At 38.1% G+C, this 18,903-nt stretch overlaps 1 protein-coding gene across 5 annotated transcripts in view; it reads left to right on the forward strand.

Annotated features, from left to right (window-relative positions):
• Window positions 1–18,140, forward strand: part of fgf13a (fibroblast growth factor 13a) — a 339,492-nt gene extending 321,352 nt beyond the window's left edge. For all 5 annotated transcript variants that reach the window (XM_061930250.2, XM_072912472.1, XM_072912471.1 and 2 more), the window contains 2 exons: window positions 9,036–9,234; window positions 15,472–18,140. In XM_061930250.2, coding sequence (XP_061786234.1) covers window positions 9,036–9,234; window positions 15,472–15,608 — 336 coding nt within the window. In that variant the 3' untranslated portion in view covers window positions 15,609–18,140. The remainder of the gene's footprint in view (window positions 1–9,035; window positions 9,235–15,471) is intronic.
• The last annotated feature ends 763 nt before the right edge of the window (window positions 18,141–18,903 follow it).

An 18,903-nucleotide genomic window follows, 5' to 3' on the forward strand; every position in this document is an offset into this window, starting at 1 on the left:
TTCAACTGGGTTAAAAAATGTGGAAGGAGTAGTCGCCAGAAAAAAGGGTGAAAATAGGGCTTTTGAAAACCAGGAATTCTGGAAAATCCTGGATTTTTTTGGAATTTGAAAAAACAGTGTTTTGAATTTCTAGAATGGGGAAATATGTTGATATTGGAATGGTTTGAATGGGTTGAAAAATGTGGGAATTGTGCAACTTGGAAAAATGGACAATTCATTTTGAATGGGGAAAATGAAAAAAAAAAAGAATTTATGGGAAATCCAGGAACTTTTTTTAGAACTGTTGAAGTAGAGCACACAATTCCTGAACAGGGTGAATATTTTGAATTTGGAACAGTTTGAATCGGATGAAAATTGTGGGAATTGTGGAACTTTGAAGAATGACAATGGGAATTTCCCCCAAAAATTGGGAATTTCAGGAAAAGCGGGATTTTTTTTTTTTTTTTATGTTCAAAGACTTGAATGTTCTGATCGAAATGGTTGGCGTTGGAATGTTTTTACATCGGTCGAGAAATGTTGAAGTAGTGACATTTGTAATTGAGAAATGGTATTACGGAAATTCCTGGAATTTCGGGAAAACCGGGAATGTTTCCAGTTCAAAATACATTGTTTGATTGAACACTGATTAAGAGAAATTATTTGTTGGTGGAATAGTTCAAATGGGTTGAAAAATGTAGAAGGAGTTGTCGCCAGAAAGGAGGGTGGACATAGGGCTTTAGAAAACCAGGAATTCTGGAAAATCCTGGATTTTTTTGGAATTTGGAAAAACGGTAGTTTGAATTTCTAGGATGGTGAATTATGTTGATGTTGTAATGGTTTGAATGGGTTGAAAAATGTGGGAATTGTGCAACTTGTAAAAATGGACAATTCATTTTGAATGGGGAAAATGAAAAAAAAAAATAAATAATGGGAAATCCGGGAATTTTTTTAGAACTGTTGAAGTAGAGCACACAATACCTGAACAGGGTGAATATTTTGAATTTGGAACAGTTTGAATCGGATGAAAATTGTGGGAATTGTGTAACTTTGAAGAATGTCAATGGGAATTTCCCCCAAAAATTGGGAATTTCAGGAAAAGCGGGATTTTTTTTTTTTTAATGTTTAAAGACTTGAATGTTCTGATCGAAATGGTTGGCGTTGGAATGTTTTTACATCGGTCGAGAAATGTTGAAGTAGTGACATTTGTAATTGAGAAATGGTATTACGGAAATTCCTGGAATTTCGGGAAAACCGGGAATGTTTCCAGTTCAAAATACATTGTTTGATTGAACACTGATTAAGAGAAATTATTTGTTGGTGGAATAGTTCAAATGGGTTGAAAAATGTAGAAGGAGTTGTCGCCAGAAAGGAGGGTGGACATAGGGCTTTAGAAAACCAGGAATTCTGGAAAATCCTGCATTTTTTTGGAATTTGGAAAAACGGTAGTTTGAATTTCTAGGATGGTGAATTATGTTGATGTTGGAATGGTTTGAATGGGTTGAAAAATGTGGGAATTGTGCAACTTGGAAAAATGGACAATTCATTTTGAATGGGGAAAATGAAAAAAAAATAAAAATTATGGGAAATCCGGGAATTTTTTTTAGAACTGTTGAAGTAGAGCACACAATTCCTGAACAGGGTGAATATTTTGAATTTGGAACAGTTTGAATCGGATGAAAATTGTGGGAATTGTGAAACTTTGAAGAATGTCAATGGGAATTTCCCCCAAAAATTGGGAATTTCAGGAAAAGCGGGAAATTTTTTTTTTTTAATGTTCAAAGACTTGAATGCTCTGATCGAAATGGTTGGCGTTGGAATGTTTTTACATCGGTCGAGAAATGTTGAAGTAGTGACATTTGTAATTGAGAAATGGTATTACGGAAATTCCTGGAATTTCGGGAAAACCGGGAATGTTTCCAGTTCAAAAGACATTGTTTGATTGAACACTGATTAAGAGAAATTATTTGTTGGTGGAATAGTTCAAATGGGTTGAAAAATGTAGAAGGAGTTGCTGCCAGAAAGGAGGGTGGACATAGGGCTTTAGAAAACCAGGAATTCTGGAAAATCCTGGATTTTTTTGGAATTTGGAAAAACGGTAGTTTGAATTTATAGGATAGTGAATTATGTTGATGTTGGAATGGTTTGAATGGGTTGAAAAATGTGGGAATTGTGCAACTTGGAAAAATGGACAATTCATTTTGAATGGGGAAAATGAAAAAAAATAAAAAATTATGGGAAATCCGGGAATTTTTTTTAGAACTGTTGAAGTAGAGCACACAATTCCTGAACAGGGTGAATATTTTGAAGTTGGAACAGTTTGAATCGGATGAAAATTGTGGGAATTGTGGAACTTGGAAGAATGTCAATGGGAATTTCCCAAAAAATTGGGAATTTCAGGATAAGCGGGAATTTTTTATTTTTTTTTAAATGTTCAAAGACTTAAATTTGCTGATCAAAATGGTTGGCGTTGGAATGTTTTTACATCGGTCGAGAAATGTTGAAGTAGTGACATTTGTAATTGAGAAATGGTATTACGGAATTCCTGGAATTTCGGGAAAACCGGGAATGTTTCCAGTTCAAAAGACATTGTTTGATTGAACACTGATTAAGAGAAATTATTTGTTGGTGGAATAGTTCAAATGGGTTGAAAAATGTAGAAGGAGTTGTCGCCAGAAAGGAGGGTGGACATAGGGCTTTAGAAAACCAGGAATTCTGGAAAATCCTGGATTTTTTGGGAATTTGGAAAAACGGTAGTTTGAATTTCTAGGATGGTGAATTATGTTGATGTTGGAATGGTTTGAATGGGTTGAAAAATGTGGGAATTGTGCAACTTGGAAAAATGGACAATTCATTTTGAATGGGGAAAATGAAAAAAAAAAAAAAATTATGGGAAATCCGGGAATTTTTTTTAGAACTGTTGAAGTAGAGCACACAATTCCTGAACAGGGTGAATATTTTGAATTTGGAACAGTTTGAATCGGATGAAAATTGTGGGAATTGTGGAACTTTGAAGAATGTCAATGGGAATTTCCCAAAAAATTGGGAATTTCAGGAAAAAAGGGAATTTTTTTTTTAATGTTCAAAGACTTGAATGTGCTGATCGAAATGGTTGGCGTTGGAATTGTTTTACATCGGTCAAGAAATGTTGAAGTAGTGACATTTGTAATTGAGAAATGGTATTACGGAAATTCCTGGAATTTCGAAAAAACCGGGAATGTTTCCAGTTCAAAAGACATTGATTGATTGAACACTGATTAAGAGAAATTATTTGTTGGTCGGAATAGTTCAAATGGGTTGAAAAATGTGGAAGGAGTTGTCGCCAGAAAGGAGGGTGGACATAGGGCTTTAGAAAACCAGGAATTCTGGAAAATCCTGGATTTTTTGGGAATTTGGAAAAACGGTAGTTTGAATTTCTAGGATGGTGAATTATGTTGATGTTGGAATGGTTTGAATGGGTTGAAAAATGTGGGAATTGTGCAACTTGGAAAAATGGACAATTCATTTTGAATGGGGAAAATGAAAAAAAAAAAAAAATTATGGGAAATCCGGGAATTTTTTTTTAGAACTGTTGAAGTAGAGCACACAATTCCTGAACAGGGTGAATATTTTGAAGTTGGAACACTTTGAATCGGATGAAAATTGTGGGAATTGTGGAACTTGGAAGAATGTCAATGGGAATTTCCCAAAAAATTGGGAATTTCAGGAAAAGTGGGAATTTTTTTTTTTTTTAATGTTCAAAGACTTGAATGTGCTGATCAAAATGGTTGGCGTTGGAATTGTTTTACATCGGTCAAGAAATGTTGAAGTAGTGACATTTGTAATTGAGAAATGGTATTACGGAAATTCCTGGAATTTCAGGAAAACCGGGAATTTTTCCAGTTAAAAAAACATTGATTGATTGAACACTGATTAAGAGGAATGATTTGTTGGTGGAATAGTTCAAGTGGGTTGAAAAATGTGAAAGGAGTAGTCACCAGAAAAAAGGATGGAAATAGGGCTTCTGAAAACCAGGAATTCTGGAAAATCCTGGATTTTTTTGGAATTTGGAAAAACGGTAGTTTGAATTTCTAGAATTGTGAATTATGTTGATGTTGGAATGGTTTGAATGGGTTGAAAAATGTGGGAATTGTGCAACTTGAAAAAATGGACAATTCATTTTGAATGGGGAAAATGAAAAAAAAAAAGGAATTATGGGAAATCTGGGAATTTTTTTTTAGAACTGTTGAAGTAGAGCACACAATTCCTGAACAGGGTGAATATTTTGAATTTGGAACAGTTTGAATCGGATGAAAATTGTGGGAATTGTGGAACTTTGAAAAATGTCAATGGGAATTTCCCCCAAAAATTGGGAATTTCAGGAAAAGTGGGAATTTTTCTTTTTTTAATGTTCAAAGACTTGAATGTGCTGATCAAAATGGTTGGCGTTGGAATGTTTTTACTTCGGTCGAGATATGTTGAAGTAGTGACATTTGTAATTTAGAAATGGTATTACGGAAATTCCTGGAATTTCGGGAAATTTAAGGGGCGTTCCCCAGATTGCAAATGAAACCTTGACCCTCTCTCTCCAAAAGTATCATTTATCTTTAGAAAAATGTACGTTGTTAAAATATGCATCTTGAAGACAAATGCCACCGCTATTTAAGGACACATTTCACCACACCTAGTGTGTGTGTGTGTGTGTGACAATCATTGGTACTTTAACTAAACATGTTTCCTCGCCTTCCTGTCGGTCGTTTTTTCTTAAAAATGATCTGACAGCAATCAGGTGACCAAAGTGACGTCTTGGTGAAGATTGATGATCGATCATTTTTAAATCTTTTTTTTGAATGCCTGGCTGGCGATGGACTGACACACCCTCCACCATCCACCGCTAGCTCGCCATCCACCTAAAGTGCACCCCTGGCCGACACTACTTTGGAGTGTGAAATACCAGATTTGATATGATATGATCTTGTCCAACAAAATGATAAATCCAGCAGTCCGCTACTGTGAATGATGATGAAGTAGCCATGCATAATTAACAGCCGGGAGCAGAATGAGAAGATGATCATTATCTGGACGCCCATGTTTTATTCAAGCTGGTCATTTCACTCCCAGTCTGTGGAACACTCTCCCTGACCACCTGAGGGCACCACAGACTTTGGATGCTTTTAAAAAAGGCTTAAAAATCCTTCTTTTTGAAAAAAACTTCTTTTTTTTTCGATATATGTGTGCTAGTTCTAGCTATTAGGCTTTTCTAGTTGTTATTATTATTATTATTTTTTTTTACTATTTATTTTACTTGTTGGGGGCAGCTATTTGTGGTTCTAGCATTGTTGTTGTTGTTGTTTTTAAATGCACTGTAGCACTTTGAGGTTGTGTGCTCAATGTAAAGTGCTTTTACAAATAAAATCTATTATTATTATTATTATTATTATTATTCACTGAAACGTGCTGCATTATTCACCGCCGTGATTCTCCTGTAGTCTGATTCTGTGTGAGGTCTTGGGTGTTATTCAAGCTGGTCATTTCACTCCCGCGCCCAGTCTGTGGAACGCTCTCCCTGACCACCTGAGGGCACCACAGACTGTGGATGCTTCTAAAAAAGTCTTAAAAACGCTTCTTTTTAAAAAGGCCTTTTTTTTTCTTTTTTTTTAGATATATGTGTGCTAGTTCTAGCTATTATGCTGTTCTAGTTTTTATTGTTATTATTATTTTTTTTTTTACTATTGATTTTACTTGTTGGGGGCAGCTATTTGTGGTTCTAGCATTGTTGTTGTTGTTGTTCTTTTTTCAATGCACTGTAGCACTTTGAGGTTGTGTGCTCAATGTAAAGTGCTTTTACAAATAACATCTATTATTATTATTATTATTATTCACTGAAACGTGCTGCATTATTCACCGCCGTGATTCTCCTGTAGTCTGATTCTGTGTGAGGTCTTGGGTGTTATTCAAGCTGGTCATTTCACTCCCGCGCCCAGTCTGTGGAACGCTCTCCCTGACCACCTGAGGGCACCACAGACTGTGGATGCTTTTAAAAAAGGCTTAAAAACCCTTCTTTTTAAAAAAGCCTTTTTTTTTTTTTTTTTTTTTTTTTAGATATATGTGTGCTTGTTCCAGCTATTAGACTTTTTTAGTTTTTATTATTATTATTATTATTATTTTTTTTTACTATTTATTTTACTTGTTGGGGGCAGCTATTTGTGGTTCTAGCATTGTTGTTGTTGTTGTTTTTTAAATGCACTGTAGCACTTTGAGGTTGTGTGTTCAATGTAAAGTGCTGTTACAAATAAAATCTATTATTATTATTATTATTATTATTCACTGAAACGTGCTGCATTATTCACCGCCGTGATTCTCCTGTAGTCTGATTCTGTGTGAGGTCTTGGGTGTTATTCAAGCTGGTCATTTCACTCCCGCGCACAGTCTGTGGAACGCTCTCCCTGACCACCTGAGGGCACCACAGACTGTGGATGCTTCTAAAAAAGTCTTAAAAACCCTTCTTTTTAAAAAAGCTTTTTTTTTTTAGATATATATGTGCTAGTTCTAGCTATTAGGCTGTTCTAGTTTTTATTATTAATGTTATTATTATTATGATTATTTTTACTATTTATTATACTTGTTGGGGGCAGCTATTTGTGGTTCTAGCATTGTTGTTGTTGTTCTTTTTTAAATGCACTGCAGCACTTTGAGGTTGTGTGCTCAATGTAAAGTGCTTTTATAAATAAAATCTATTATTATTATTATTATTATTATTATTATTATTATTCACTGAAACGTGCTGCATTATTCACCGCCGTGATTCTCCTGTAGTCTGATTCTGTGTGAGGTCTTGGGTGTTATTCAAGCTGGTCATTTCACTCCCGGTCCCAGTCTGTGGAATGCTTTCCCTGACCACCTGAGGGCACCGCAGACTGTGGATGCTTTTAAAAAAGGCTTAAAAACCCTTCTTTTTAAAAAAGCCTTTTTTTTTTTAGATATATATGTGCTAGTTCTAGCTATTAGGCTGTTATAGTTTTTATTATTAGTATTATTATTATTATTATTTTTACTATTTATTTTACTTGTTGGGGGCAGCTATTTGTGGTTCTAGCATTGTTGTTGTTGTTCTTTTTTAAATGCACTGTAGCACTTTGAGGTTGTGTGCTCAATGTAAAGTGCTGTTACGAATAAAATCTATTATTATTATTATTATTATTATTATTATTATTATTATTATTCACTGAAACGTGCTGCATTATTCACCGCCGTGATTCTCCTGTAGTCTGATTCTGTGTGAGGTCTTGGGTGTTATTCAAGCTGGTCATTTCACTCCCGCGCACAGTCTGTGGAACGCTCTCCCTGACCACCTGAGGGCACCACAGACTGTGGCTGCTTCTAAAAAAGTCTTAAAAACCCTTCTTTTTAAAAAAGCTTTTTTTTTTTAGATATATATGTGCTAGTTCTAGCTATTAGGCTGTTCTAGTTTTTATTATTAATGTTATTATTATTATGATTATTTTTACTATTTATTATACTTGTTGGGGGCAGCTATTTGTGGTTCTAGCATTGTTGTTGTTGTTCTTTTTTAAATGCACTGCAGCACTTTGAGGTTGTGTGCTCAATGTAAAGTGCTTTTATAAATAAAATCTATTATTATTATTATTATTATTATTATTATTATTCACTGAAACGTGCTGCATTATTCACCGCCGTGATTCTCCTGTAGTCTGATTCTGTGTGAGGTCTTGGGTGTTATTCAAGCTGGTCATTTCACTCCCGGTCCCAGTCTGTGGAATGCTCTCCCTGACCACCTGAGGGCACCACAGACTTTGGATGCTTTTAAAAAAAGGCTTAAAAATCCTTCTTTTTAATTTTATTTTATTTTTCGATATATGTGTGCTAGTTCTAGCTATTAGGCTTTTCTAGTTTTTATTATTATTATTATTATTTTTTTACTATTTATTTTACTTGTTGGGGGCAGCTATTTGTGGTTCTAGCGTTGTTGTTGTTGTTCTTTTTTAAATGCACTGTAGCACTTTGAGGTTGTGTGCTCAATGTAAAGTGATTTTACAAATAAAATCTATTATTATTATTATTATTATTATTAGTATTATTATTCACTGAAACATGCTGCATTATTCACCGCTGTGATTCTCCTGTAGTCTGATTCTGTGTGAGTTCTTGGATGTTATTCAAGCTGGTCATTTCACTCCCGCTCCCAGTCTGTGGAATGCTCTCCCTGACCACCTGAGGGCACCACAGACTGTGGATGCTTCTAAAAAAGTCTTAAAAACCCTTCTTTTTAAAAATGCCTTTTTTTTTTTCTTTTTTTTTTAGATATATGTGTGCTAGTTCTAGCTATTAGGCTTTTCTAGTTTTTATTATTATTATTATTATTTTTTTACTATTTATTTTACTTGTTGGGGGCAGCTATTTGTGGTTCTAGCATTGTTGTTGTTGTTGTTTTTAAATGCACTGTAGCACTTTGAGGTTGTGTGCTCAATGTAAAGTGCTTTTACAAATAAAATCTATTATTATTATTGTTATTATTATTATTCACTGAAACGTGCTGCATTATTCACCGCCATGATTCTCCTGTAGTCTGATTCTGTGTGAGGTCTTGGGTGTTATTCAAGCTGGTCATTTCACTCCCGGTCCCAGTCTGTGGAACGCTCTCCCTGACCACCTGAGGGCACCACAGACTGTGGATGCTTTTAAAAAAGGCTTAAAAACCCTTCTTTTTTTTAAAAAAGCCTCTTTGTTTTAGATATATGTGTGCAAGTTATATATATTAGGCTGTTCTAGTTTTTATTATTATTATTATTATTTTTATTTTTTTACTATTTATTTTACTTGTTGGGAGCAGCTATCTGTGGTTCCAGCATTATTGTTGTTGTTGGTTTTTAAAATGCACTGTAGCACTTTGAGGTTGTTTGCTCAATGTAAAGTGCTTTTACAAATACAATATATTATTATTATTATAATTATTCACTGAAACATGCTGCATTATTCACCGCCGTGATTCTGTGTGAGGTATTGGGTGTTATTATTATTATTATTATGGTTGTCAAACGTGGCTTCTGCACCCCCTGCAGGAACACTTCACGCCGGAGTGCAAATTCAAGGAGTCGGTGTTCGAGAACTACTACGTGACGTATTCCTCCATGATCTACCGCCAGCAGCAGTCGGGCAGGGGCTGGTACCTCGGTCTGAACAAGGAGGGGGAAATCATGAAGGGCAACCACGTCAAGAAGAACAAGCCGGCAGCACACTTCCTGCCCAAACCTCTGAAAGGTGAGTGACAGGAGAGTTTCTGTTGCTAAAGTTAGTTAGTTTGTTTATTATTTCTAACATTTATAACAAAATAAACAAACAGGTTACATTCATAAATTGACAATTTTACAGACCGAAAGGGTTTAGGCTGAAGTTGAGCACTATATTTCGCCTAACTAACCTATAAACGATCTCAAATACAATATATAAATATGACATTTCCTTTACACAACATATTATAAACACACTTTGTACACAACATAAACACTGTTCAAATATATACACAATAAAGACATGTGAAACATCCTCGTACACGTGTTTACAAAAAGTGGAATTAAAGTGGAATATTCCAGTGAGATTTCACACATCAAGTCAAATATTTGTATAGCAGTCGCACAAAACTACTTATTTACGACATCAGCCTTAAAACCAAAGTTTTAATTTGAGCTATTTCTTACCTCCATGGTAATTTATTCATTGATCAAAACACAGGGAAATAAACTGAATAAAACTAGAATGATAAAAAATGTAAAGCTCCGAGCACCGTTGAACACACTTTTTGAGCATGTTAAAGGCCTCAAAAAGACGTCCAAATGTGTAGAAGAAAAAAAGCAGCTTTTTTAACAGGGCCCTTGCTGTGTTCAGGGCCAAAATTAAATTAAATTAAATTAAATTAAATTAAAATAAATTTTAATTTAAAAAAAAACAATAATATTACAATTAAATAAAATGTAATAAAATAAAATAAAATAAAACTAAATTATATTAAATTAAATTAAATTAAGTTAAATAACATAAAATGAAATGAAATGAAATGAAATTAAATTAAGTTAAATAACATAAAATGAAATGAAATTAAATTAAATTAAATTTTAATTTAAAAAAATATATAATAATATTACAATTAAATAAAATGTAATAAAATAAAATACAATTAAACTAATTTATATTAAATTAAATTAAATTAAGTTAAATAACATAAAATGAAATTAAATGAATTAAATGAATTAAATGAATTAAATGAATTAAATGAATTAAATGAATTAAATTAAATTAAATTATGATTGTAGCTGAGATAGGCTCCAGCGCCCCCCGCAACCCCGAAGGGAATAAGCGGTAGAAATTAAATTAAATTAAATTAAATTAAATTAAATTAAAAAAATAAAATAAAATAATATAAAATAAGATAATATAAGATAAAATAAAATAAAATAAAATAGAACAGAAGAGAACAGACCAAAACAAAACAAAACAAAAACAACAAACTTTTTTAAAGTGTGTTTCATACATAAAATAAATGCAACACAAAGTGCTTTGCAGACTCAAAAACAATACACACACACACACACACATATGCACATGTATGAACAAATGACTGCATGGCTGAGTACAGAGGAGACAGGTGAGTAAACACTATCACATGTAGCGTCCTCGCCTCAGTGGCGGCAATTAAACTGTGTTCCCTACAAGAAATAGACAAACATGCTACACTACACACCAGAGGAGGAGACCTAAAAGCATAAATAAATGCTAAGCTCGCGGTTTGAATGCAAACAAAAGTGGTTGGATCTATACAAATGTGGATAGTAATGACACCAAGAATGCAATACTGTCGATTCACTTATGAACTCCATGTTCAATAGTTGTGGTAAAACATTTTTGTGACGGGGAACTTCTAGTCGTCCTCTCATTAGGAATCTATGTTCCTCCCCCGAGACCCCCCGTAATAGCCTTTCACGTTCATTTAACTGGCAATCCAGGGGGTCTCAAACACACTTAAGATCAATAGCCGCAGAATGATTGCCTCGCTTTATGCTGAGCGAGCGAGACGTGAGGGACAAAACACTTTGAGGTGAGATAAAGGCGTGTAAGGAGGGGAATAAAAAAAGAGCATTTACTGGCTTTTGTGCATTTTGTCTAAATGATTCAGCAGAAACAAATGTATATACATATACAGGTAAAAGCCAGTAAATTAGAATATTTTGAAAAACTTGATTTATTTCAGTAATTGCATTCAAAAGGTGTAACTTGTACATTATATTTATTCATTGCACACAGACTGTTGCATTCAAATGTTTATTTCATTTAATTTTGATGATTTGAAGTGGCAACAAATGAAAATCCAAAATTCCGTGTGTCACAAAATTAGAATATTACTTAAGGCTAATACAAAAAAGGGATTTTTAGAAATGTTGGCCAACTGAAAAGTATGAAAATGAAAAATATGAGCATGTACAATACTCAATACTTGGTTGGAGCTCCTTTTGCCTCAATTACTGCGTTAATGCGGCGTGGCATGGAGTCGATGAGTTTCTGGCACTGCTCAGGTGTTATGAGAGCCCAGGTTGCTCTGATAGTGGCCTTCAACTCTTCTGCGTTTTTGGGTCTGGCATTCTGCATCTTCCTTTTCACAATACCCCACAGATTTTCTATGGGGCTAAGGTCAGGGGAGTTGGCGGGCCAATTTAGAACAGAAATACCATGGTCCGTAAACCAGGCACGGGTAGATTTTGCGCTGTGTGCAGGCGCCAAGTCCTGTTGGAACTTGAAATCTCCATCTCCATAGAGCAGGTCAGCAGCAGGAAGCATGAAGTGCTCTAAAACTTGCTGGTAGACGGCTGCGCTGACCCTGGATCTCAGGAAACAGAGGGGACCGACACCAGCTGAGTGGTCCAAAGTCATGTTTTCTGACGAAAGCAAATTTTGCAATTCCTTTGGAAATCGAGGTCCCAGAGTCTGGAGGAAGACAGGAGAGGCACAGGATCCACGCTGCCTGAAGTCTAGTGTAAAGTTTCCACCATCAGTGATGGTTTGGGGTGCCATGTCATCTGCTGGTGTCGGTCCACTCTGTTTCCTGAGATCCAGGGTCAACGCAGCCGTCTACCAGCAAGTTTTAGAGCACTTCATGCTTCCTGCTGCTGACCTGCTCTATGGAGATGGAGATTTCAAGTTCCAACAGGACTTGGCGCCTGCACACAGCGCAAAATCTACCCGTGCCTGGTTTACGGACCATGGTATTTCTGTTCTAAATTGGCCCGCCAACTCCCCTGACCTTAGCCCCATAGAAAATCTGTGGGGTATTGTGAAAAGGAAGATGCAGAATGCCAGACCCAAAAACGCAGAAGAGTTGAAGGCCACTATCAGAGCAACCTGGGCTCTCATAACACCTGAGCAGTGCCAGAAACTCATCGACTCCATGCCACGCCGCATTAACGCAGTAATTGAGGCAAAAGGAGCTCCAACCAAGTATTGAGTATTGTACATGCTCATATTTTTCATTTTCATACTTTTCAGTTGGCCAACATTTCTAAAAATCCCTTTTTTGTATTAGCCTTAAGTAATATTCTAATTTTGTGACACACGGAATTTTGGATTTTCATTTGTTGCCACTTCAAATCATCAAAATTAAATGAAATAAACATTTGAATGCATCAGTCTGTGTGCAATGAATAAATATAATGTACAAGTTACACCTTTTGAATGCAATTACTGAAATAAATCAAGTTTTTCAAAATATTCCAATTTACTGGCTTTTACCTGTATGTATATATATATATATATATATATATATATATATATATATATATATATATATATATATATATATATATATATATAAGGTTTTTTTTTAAAAGAAGGGGTTTTAAGCCTTTTTTAAAAGCATCCACAGTCTGTGGTGCCCTCAGGTGGTCAGGGAGAGCGTTCCATAGACTGGGAGCGGCGGAGCAGAAAGCCCGGTCTCCCATTGTTCATAGCTTTGTCCTCTGAGATTGGAGGAAGTTAGCCTGTCCGGAGCGGAGGTGTCATGGGGAGGATTTGGGATGTGAGCAGTTCTTTGAGGTAGAGGGGGGCATTTCCATGGAGGCACTGGTGAGTTAGTAGGGAGACTCTTGTATTCAACCCTGAGTGGAACAGGAAGCCAGTGAAGGGATTTGAGAACTGGTGTTTTGTGGTCGTATTTCCGCACTCTCTTCAGGATCCTAGCAGCACTATTCTGTAAGTACTGCAGCTTCTGAATGTTATTGCTGGGGATCCTGACAAGAAGTGAGTTGCAGTAGTCTTGTACCCATCATTATTACCTTCCAGTGAAATGCATCCACCCACTGATGTGTTTACACAGATTGACACACTAACAAAAAATAAATAACAACAACAACAAAATGCTGGGCTAAGTGAAGTGAGCGAAGGTTGCTGTCTCAGCCGGGCTTCCCTCTGGGATGAACACCAAATAGCATTCTAGGATGTGGACAACATCCTGAAACCAAATACTGCGGACCTCAGATTACGGCGATTTTGTCCTCGTAGTGGCTGCTGAGATGCAAATTGGGCCGAATGCTGCAAACACAGCAGAGCAGAGCACATGCCTGTGCTGAATTTGTAATGCCCGGGCTGTGAATACAGGATTTGTTTTTAAGTGCAGAGCCAACCTGATCTGCTGTGACGTCTTGATTCAGCACTTTGCGGGAAGGCAGACCCTGCAGGACCCGTTCCACGCCCATCCCTGTGGTTCCCACACAGAACACAGTCTATGAATTATAAGAAGCTGCTCGTTCTGCATTTTCCTGAGGCGTCTGACGGTTGTTTTAGAGACCAGAGTTAGGGTTGGATTAGTCTTTAGCCCCTGTACCCAGGTCATACGACCGATTTGCACGGTTTTGCAGTTTTCCTCTGGCAATGCCCTATCCCGGGCATAGTTCACCATCTCTCTGGGATTGAGGGTTTTTAAGGGTTAGACAGTTATAGGTGAAGGTTAGATGAAGGTAAGTGTTGTGTTACGGGTTGAGGTTATTGTAAGGTTTTGTTAGGTTTAGCGTAAGGTAAGGTATTTTGGGGGCAGGTTAGGGTTAATATATATTTAGAGTAGGGTTGTCCCGTTACCAATCATTTGGTACCGGTACCAACATTTATTTAGATACTTTTCGATTCTTTACTAAATAAAGGTAACTATGAAGACATTTCAATTTTGGCTTCATTTTAACAGAAAATCTTACAATACAATAAACATGTTTCCTATTGCACTCAAAGAACAATTTTAGAAGGTTAACATTTAATTTAATTAAATTTCACATTGTGTTTTTCTTGTTGCACTCAAAGAACAATTTTCAATTTTCCATAATCAGGAATAAACAAGAGCTTTAGTAACATAATATTAAATAATTTAGGATTTATGGTTGCCAATCCTCGTCTGTGCTTTAAGAAAAACACCATTTTTAGTAAGTACTAAAAACAAAACTATGGATAAATGTACCAAGATAAGTCATGTAGCAGGTAAAACACACTTTTGTTAAAGATAAAACACAAATTTTAGAGATTTGTTACCAAATTCAGTCATCTTACTTGCATTAGTTGACATTAGATGGGCGGTCTTAACCCCGCTAATATTTGGCATCAATCCAAGCAGCTGTGTGCGTGTCTACTACCGGTATACCGAACAACCCTAGTTTAGAGTAGGTTAGATTTGGGAATTGTAGGGTAGGCTTGGGTTTTTGCCAGGGTTAGTAGGGTTCATATTAGGGTAAGAATTAAGGGGTTGAGGTTCGGAAATATTTTTGTTAGGTAAGTTTGGGTTGGAGGCGGTTATAGGTTAAGCTCAGGTAAAGGTAAGGGTTGACTTAGTTAAGTGTTGTGTTAAGGGTTGAGATTATTGTAGGGTTTTGATCGGGTTAGGGTAAGGTGGGGGCTGATTAGGGTTAGTCAATGTTTAGAGTAGTGTAGATTTGGGAGTTATAATGTTAAAGTTGGCCTGAGTTTTGTGAAGGTTAGGGTGGTGTTCAAGTTTGGGTAAGGATTCATTGGGGTCGGGGTGTTGGGTAAGGGTTTCTTTTAACGGGCTAGGGTTAAGATTGGTTAGTGAGGGTTGAGGTTGGGAAATTGTTTTCTCAGGGTATGGGTTAGGGTAAGGTCTCTTACGGTAAAGGGATGGAATGCCAGAGTCAGGTTCAAGTTTGGGATACAGGCTAACAGTGTTCTAGAGTAAGTGTAGGGTGAGTGTTTAAGGTATACTGTAGGTCACGGTTAGGGTAGGTGATCCGGTTAGATGGTTAGGGTAGAGTTCAGATTAGAGATCTATGGTAGGGTAAAGGTAGAATGGTTTAGAGAAGGGTAGGGGTCGTGGCTGCTAGGGAAGGGGAGTCACAGTGGAAGGTGTTATTCGGGTTTAGGTTTAGGACTACTTCCTACTAAATTCCATTGAACAGATGACTCGTAGCTTTAGTCCTGAGTTGCTTTCTGATCCACAATCCTCTCCTCTTCCCACAGTGGCGATGTACAGAGAGCCATCCCTCCACGACCTGACAGAGTTCTCCCGCTCCGGCAGTGGCACACCCACCAAGAGTCGGAGTGCCTCGGCGATGCTGAACGGCGGCAAAGCTGTGAGCCAGAACGAGTCGACGTAGCCCCGCCTGCAGGACCGAACCATGAAACCTTACCTCCAGCAGAGCGCGCATCCAAGCAGACCCTCTCTTGTATCAGCGGTTCAGCACTTGCTGCGACATACCAAACATCGACACCTAGAAAACATCAATGACGATCATTTAAAAAAAAAAAAAAAAGACAACACACTTGTGCATTTATCATGGTTAACAGCATTAATCGCAAGACACGTTCTGGACATTTAGTCTCCTCTGGGCTCATTTATTACGTATTTACTCACCAGTTTTGCCGTTCTTTTTCAACATTCATGTAGACAACGAGCACTCGTGCGTCCGTTAGACAGGGACAGGAAGCGAGTGGGCATTCAGGGGCAACCAGGTCCACGAGGCTGCAGGGGTACAGTACAAGCCCTGATCTCTGTCTCGTCCACGCTTGTGTGAATACAAAGCCTATAAACTCGCCGGCGCGGTCCGAGGCCCGGCCAGACGGTAGCTCTCCTCGCGTCCCAGAGACCGAGCTCTCTAGCGCCGAGAAACCAAGCCTCGGTTCAGACGACCCGACATGTGCGGTCTCAGCCTGGCGGCTCGTAACTTTTCAGAGACGCCACGGCTGCCCTTTTGTTTCTGCTAATTTTCCCAATTAGCCAAGAAGGATTCATTGGTTGTATCTACTGGTTTCTGTTCTTCTCCTCTTGTTCTCCGACCCTCGCCATTGATCAGTATTGTTTGTCCCGCCGTTTATAAGCAAGCTAAAGGCTAAACGAGAAAGTCTCCCTTTAAGTCGACAAAGCCTTCACGAAGGTGAGCTGGGTTTGTTTACCCCCCTATGTACATTTTAATGTGTGGCTTGTGCAGCCCTTTGAGACACTTGTTATTTAGGGCTATATTAATAAACTTTGATTGATTGATCGAATGAATAAGGTTTAGACAAGAGGAAGTGATGTCATTCAGTCTTTTTTCTGAGGAGCCGCTGCCGAGAAACCAAGCCTCGGTTCAGACGACCCGACATGTGAGGTCTCAGCCTGAAGGCTCGTAACTTTTCAGAGACGCCACGGCTGCCCTTTTGTTTCTGCTAATTTTCCCAATTAGCCAAGAAGGATTCATTGGTTGTATCTACTGGTTTCTGTTCATCCCCTCTTGTTCTCCGACCCTCGCCATTGATCAGTATTGTTTGTCCCGCCGTTTGTAAGCAAGCTAAAGGCTAAACGAGAGATTCTCCCTTTAAGTCGACGAAGCCTTCACGAAGGTGAGCTGGATTTGTTTACCCCCCTATGTACATTTTAATGTGTGGCTTGTGCAGCCCTTTGAGACACTTGTTATTTAGGGCTATATAAATAAACTTTGATTGATTGATCGAATGAATACGGTTTGGACAAGAGGAAGTGATGTCATTCAGTCTTTTTTCTGAGGAGCCGCTGCCGAGAAACCAAGCCTCGGTTCAGACGACCCGACATGTGAGGTCTCAGCCTGAATGCTCGTAACTTTTCAGAGACGCCACGGCTGCCCTTTTGTTTCTGCTAATTTTCCCAATTAGCCAAGAAGGATTCATTGGTTGTATCTACTGGTTTCTGTTCATCCCCTCTTGTTCTCCGACCCTCGCCATTGATCAGTATTGTTTGTCCCACCGTTTGAAAGCAAGCTAAAGGCTAAACGAGAGAGTCTCCCTTTAAGTCGACGAAGCCTTCACGAAGGTGAGCTGGATTTGTTTACCTCCCTATGTACATTTTAAGGTGTGGCTTGAGCAGCCCTTTGAGACACTCGTGATTTAGGGCTATATAAGTAAACATTGATTGATTGATCGAATGAATAAGGTTTGGACAAGAGGAAGTGATGTCATTCAGTCTTTTTTCTGAGGATCCGCTCGACGGCCGAGGTTCAAAACTAGGATTCGGTGTGTGTACCCCCCATGCCCTTCTTGTTCTGTCACAAAGTCCGTTTCTTGTCCTCGTGATCTGTTTCCTCCCCCACCGTGCTTGTGTCATAACCCCTCGTCAACTTTATTGACCGTCCATAGAAATATGGCGCCCTTCCTTTCCCCGGATTGTTATGTGTTTGAGTAACTTACTGTGGTGATGCTATTTTCTATATTAAAAAAAAAAAGAATACTGTGGACTTTTAGGTGGCTTAACATTTTATAGGGACATGTCCTATTTGTAAGAGTAAACAAAACAAAAAACAAAAAAGAGGGGCGGGGCATCTTCCCTTTCATGCACAGGGCATGTACGAACACGATGTCCCTCCAAGCTACATATTACTTCTTTCTGGTACATGCTATTTTTTTTTTTTGCAGGACTTTCTGTTCCTCGGTTCCCTCGGGAGGTGGTTCGTATCTGTTGCATGGGAAGAAGGCAGGGGATTGTGGTCTAGAGCTGCATGATGTAGGCTGTATGTAATTAACCCACGTTGGATCATGTGTTCCAAGCTACCAGGATAAAAAAAAACTTTTAAGACAACATTATGCAGGCGAGACGTCCAAGCTGCCTGATGACTTCCAGTTGTTTATTATTTGTTGTATACACAAAAATGCACTGAATAAAATGTTTATATTAAGATATACTTTTAAAATGTGTCAGCGTTGCTTCTTTGATTGCTGATTTGTGGTTTGATTTCTTGCAACCTTTAGTTCCTGTAGAAGTGTGTGGTTTGTGTTTCCACCGCATTTCACAGTTTAGGGTAGTTTATGGACAGAATTTCTAGGCGCAGTCAGGGCGTTGAGGGGATCTGGTTTGGTGGCTGCAGGATTAGGTCTCTTCTTTTTGTAGATGATGTGGTCCTGATGGCTTCATCTGGCCAAGATCTTCAGCTCTCACTGGATCGGTTCGTAAGTTTGTAAGAAGGTAAAGGTCCCCTATTATGCAAAATGTACTTCTTTATGACATTGTGACTCGGGTTGCAAAATACCGGGAATATTCAAAGTCGGGAACTTTCCAAGGGAATTAAAGGGAATATATATGGGTCCACTCCCTGTATGATCAGTGTCAGAGCTTGGTCCGCATTGCCGGCAGTAAGTCGGACACGTTTCCAGTGAGGGTTGGACTCCGCTAAGGCTGCCCTTTGTCACCCATTCTGTTCATAACTTTTATGGACAGAATTTCTAGGCGCAGTGAGGGCGTTGAGGGGATCTGGTTTGGTGGCTGCAGGATTAGGTCTCTGCTTTTTGCAGATGATGTGGTCCTGATGGCTTCATCTGGCCAGGATCTTCAGCTCTCACTGGATCGGTTCGCAGCCGAGTGTGAAGCGACTGGGATGGGAATCAGCACCTCCAAGTCCGAGTCCATGGTTCTCGCCCGGAAAAGGGTGGAGTGCCATCTCCGAGTTG

Source organism: Nerophis lumbriciformis, linkage group LG36 (genome assembly GCF_033978685.3).
Source record: "Nerophis lumbriciformis linkage group LG36, RoL_Nlum_v2.1, whole genome shotgun sequence".
Lineage (NCBI taxonomy): Eukaryota > Metazoa > Chordata > Actinopteri > Syngnathiformes > Syngnathidae > Nerophis > Nerophis lumbriciformis.